Below are 3,517 nucleotides of genomic sequence, written 5' to 3' on the forward strand. Positions count from 1 at the left end.
TTTTTTTTTCAAATCATAGATCTTTTATTTTTCGCAAACTTTTAATTATAAAAGAAAATAATGAGTTTGTCTTAATTCATCAAAGTTTGTTTTATTTTTTTCAATCTCATTTTGTTTTTCTTCGTTCTTCAAACTTTTTTTTTTAATTATTCCAGTATTTTCTCAAGTTTGTTTTGATTTTTTCTTCAAGAATCGCTGAAAGTTATCTTTGTCAAATGTGTAATCACTTACATTCAAAAATAAAATGACACATGACACACCTCAGTCATTGTGACAATGATTGATAATTTTCAATTCAATATCGAATTTCATGTGGAAAAACTAATTGACACACCTAATTCCATTAGGAATTGTCGAAATTTCACTTATTCACTTGTTTTTACTTCGATTCTGCATTCTTTTTCAGCAATTTACGTATGGCCGCTTGTAATCCCTTAGCTCCGATTGCGTTGACCTCTTCATAGTATGGTAATTGTGACAATCGATCGATCCATTGTTTGATTTTAGAGTGTTTGACTGGGTCCAACGGAACGATATCAGTCAAAGAGGATGCAGTTGCGACCAAACATAAATCGGCAATGGTCAAATCATTGCCACAAACGTATGGTGTTTCGGAGAGAAATCGTTCCAGAATATCCCAAGCCGTTTGTATATTCTGGATACGATCCTCAGGCATTTCGGAAGACTTACAGTACAAAATTGGTGCATACAAAAATCGCAATCGAGCGAAGAGATGGCCAGAGTCAAAGTGCAAACGAGAATCTACTTGAGCGCGTTTCGCCAAGTCTTTTGGGTAAAGTGAATCGTCTTTGCCGTATTTCCCAACCAAATATGCGCAAATTGCATGACTATCAGCTATCAGCACGCCGTTATCATCGAGAAACGGAATGGTGTGTTGTGGATTGAGCTAGGAATAGAATTTTTGATTAGGTCAAATTACTTTTGACTCAAGTGACATTGAATGTAAATACCTTGACAAACTTGGGTTCCAAATGCGCAAATTCCAACAAATTTACCACTTTACACTCGAACTCAATGCCAAGCGCTGCTCCAGTCATTAAAACCGCCCGAGATGGTGGGCTAAAGGTGTGCATATACAAAATTGGCTTGTTTGACATGATTGATCGGTTTTATTTCTGGAAATAACCGAAACGAACGTGAAATTAGAAGTGAAATTGACATTCAATATGTATTTTTTCTATTTATTAATTCATATTCATGGATATGCAATCAATGAATTTTTATTGTGTATAATATAACGCTAAACTTCACTAGCTACTACTCCGTTGTAATTAAAACACACTTGGCAATGAAAACGTTGACTGTTCACTGAATAGTGTACACACTGAACTGCTAGCCGCCACTGAACCGAATCATCAGATCTACGTGTTTGTAATTTTGAGTGGACTCAACGTATCTATTATTACACGTATAAGATCGACTTGTTTTCTATGAGGTAAATAATTGACAAGTTCAATAGAAATTGAATTTTAGGATTATAAAAGGTACAAACTACAACGAAAAAAATAATTACGAATTAATCAACTAAAAGTGATCGACTAACAAAATTTTACAAACACTAATCGTTATCAGGAGGCTATGACTTTGAGCAAAATAAATCGCAATTTTTGTTATTTCATTGCGTTGAATCCATAATTAATTCTATGTTGCCGTAAAGGAGCACTTTCAATTAATATTCGATTGGTCCGTTGCAATCTACCTTTCTATCTGATATCGCACTAATCGAAAGCTGAATTGATAAATTTTATTCAATTTTTTAATAAAAATTATAAATAACAAACGAAGTCATGATAAAAAAAAAGAAAACTTTTCACTATACACGTTATCAAAGGCAATAAAAATGTTTGAAGAACAAAAATAAAATTGAAGTCAAACGAACCACTCCCTATTTTAATTGCACAATGCACAACTTCCAAGTGATGCACCATCAACTGTTCGCTATGGCATTCGATCTACAACTGAGTCTAACTGAGTTGGTGTCTGCTTCAGTTTATTTTCAGTCGAGACAAATCGGCCGCACTCGTCTCTGCGCCGATATCAACGAACTCACATATACAGCTTCAGCGATGCCGTAAACAAAGTGCGCGAGTGAAAAGAAATTAAACATATCAAACTCATGAGAATTATCTTGAGTATGCAACGTTTCTTATCACCATATTGCTCACTGTGGTGAAGCAAAACATGTTACACTGTTACAATGAACTTCTTCCAATGGTTTTTATGAATTTTTAATGAAAGCTCAATTCCAAATTTCAAGAAAGTGCAAAAAAACTGAAAAAAAGTCATTTTCAGCGAAATCATTGCTCAATTCTTTACCTGTTGGTCACATAAATAGGAAATCTCTTCAGAAATAAATGCATTGAACGCAGTGGACTTGTAGAAAACAATTTTCTTGATGATGACTCGAAATGTACTTTCATAAGAATTTGATTTATTCATTTTTCCACACTGTGAAAAACACCAATGTGTTACTCACGCTCATGACATAAATAAATTGTTTAAATATTTTCAATTGCTCAGCACTTTTCTAAGAATAATATATGAAACACGTCACCACTGTTTGGACAATTGTGTCCGAAAAATGCGTGCCAAAATTTGCTGTAAAATTTTTTTCGCTTTATTGACCTTTACTGGTTTTCATAATTTGTTCTTTCAACAATGATAACGAAAATTTTCCGTCGTTCCAAATTTTATAGTGCCGTCAAAACAATTTTGTTATGATTTTTGCCAATTTTAAATAAATAAACAACATCTATTTTTAAAATTTTGAAGTTTAAGCAAATATTTTGTCAAATTTTGGCCTTAAATTAGTATTGTGTATCACATCGCGGCTCTAAAATTAGTATATATATATGAAAGGCGCGAGATCATAAAGTCATATTAATTCGACTCTTTGGAAGCGGTTGATCTTCAAATAAAATTTTTATTCAATCATATTCGGTACAATCAAATCAAATTCGACGAAATAATGTGCAAATTTGCCTGTTTCACATTTATCCTTCTCATTGGATTTTCCATCATAAACGGTAAATATCTAAACTAATCTTTTTTTTGTATAAAATTATGATTGATCGAATTCACATTTTAAAAAAATGGTTTTCCACCTAAGCAATGTTTATATTGTTATTAGAATCTGCAAAACACCCAACTTTTTCTCATGGAAACGAGTTCCAATAAAACAAATACTAACAAATAGCTTCAAGAGTTGAACTCGGCAAATTACTAATAAGAATTATTTCTAGCAAAATCCATTCGCCGACAACGATGCCCAACAAATTTGAAAGAAGTCACTCTTGACACGGCCACATTTCTGAAATATATTCAACAAAACCCAGATGTACAGAATTTACTAGAAGGCGCTTTGGATAATTTATCTTCGCAAAAAACACCCGAAATAACACTTTGTTTTGACCCAGAAGAACTGCGACTAGCAGATAGCTTTGATCGACTCCTAACTCTCTGATAAAATTCATGTCGTCTCTTCTTAACCATCTTC

The 3,517-nt window shown here is 33.1% G+C and overlaps 1 protein-coding gene across 4 annotated transcripts; it reads right to left on the reverse strand.

The window, feature by feature from the left end:
- Positions 1–67: 67 nt before the first annotated feature.
- LOC129571335 (glutathione S-transferase 1-like) lies at positions 68–2,037 on the reverse strand. Of its 4 annotated transcripts, none has more exons than XM_055451122.1 (4): positions 1,901–1,981; positions 1,304–1,449; positions 972–1,136; positions 68–907 (listed from the first exon to the last, which is right to left on the reverse strand). In XM_055451122.1, exons 3-4 carry the CDS (start codon positions 1,116–1,118, stop codon positions 380–382), a joined length of 675 nt encoding a protein of 224 aa, XP_055307097.1. In that variant the 5' UTR covers positions 1,119–1,136; positions 1,304–1,449; positions 1,901–1,981; the 3' UTR covers positions 68–379. The 4 variants fall into 4 exon arrangements, with proteins under 4 accessions (XP_055307097.1, XP_055307100.1, XP_055307098.1 ...); XM_055451125.1 differs by having other exon boundaries at positions 1,273–1,449; XM_055451123.1 differs by lacking the exon at positions 1,304–1,449 and having other exon boundaries at positions 1,901–2,037.
- Positions 2,038–3,517: the final 1,480 nt, after the last annotated feature.

This window comes from Sitodiplosis mosellana, unplaced genomic scaffold (genome assembly GCF_009176505.1).
Source record: "Sitodiplosis mosellana isolate CC-2019 unplaced genomic scaffold, AAFC_SMos_1.0 Smas_scaffold_2033, whole genome shotgun sequence".
NCBI classification, from domain to species: Eukaryota; Metazoa; Arthropoda; class Insecta; order Diptera; family Cecidomyiidae; genus Sitodiplosis; species Sitodiplosis mosellana.

What these genes read in the sequence shown, in the direction of transcription:
- LOC129571335 (XM_055451123.1), bottom strand. Translation starts at nt 1,118, where the DNA reads ATGTCAAACAAGCCAATTTTGTATATGCACACCTTTAGCCCACCATCT. An exon ending in TGGAACCCAAGTTTGTCAAG is followed by an intron (nt 908 to 971) that starts GTATTTACATTC and finishes TTCTATTCCTAG; the next exon opens with CTCAATCCACAACACACCAT.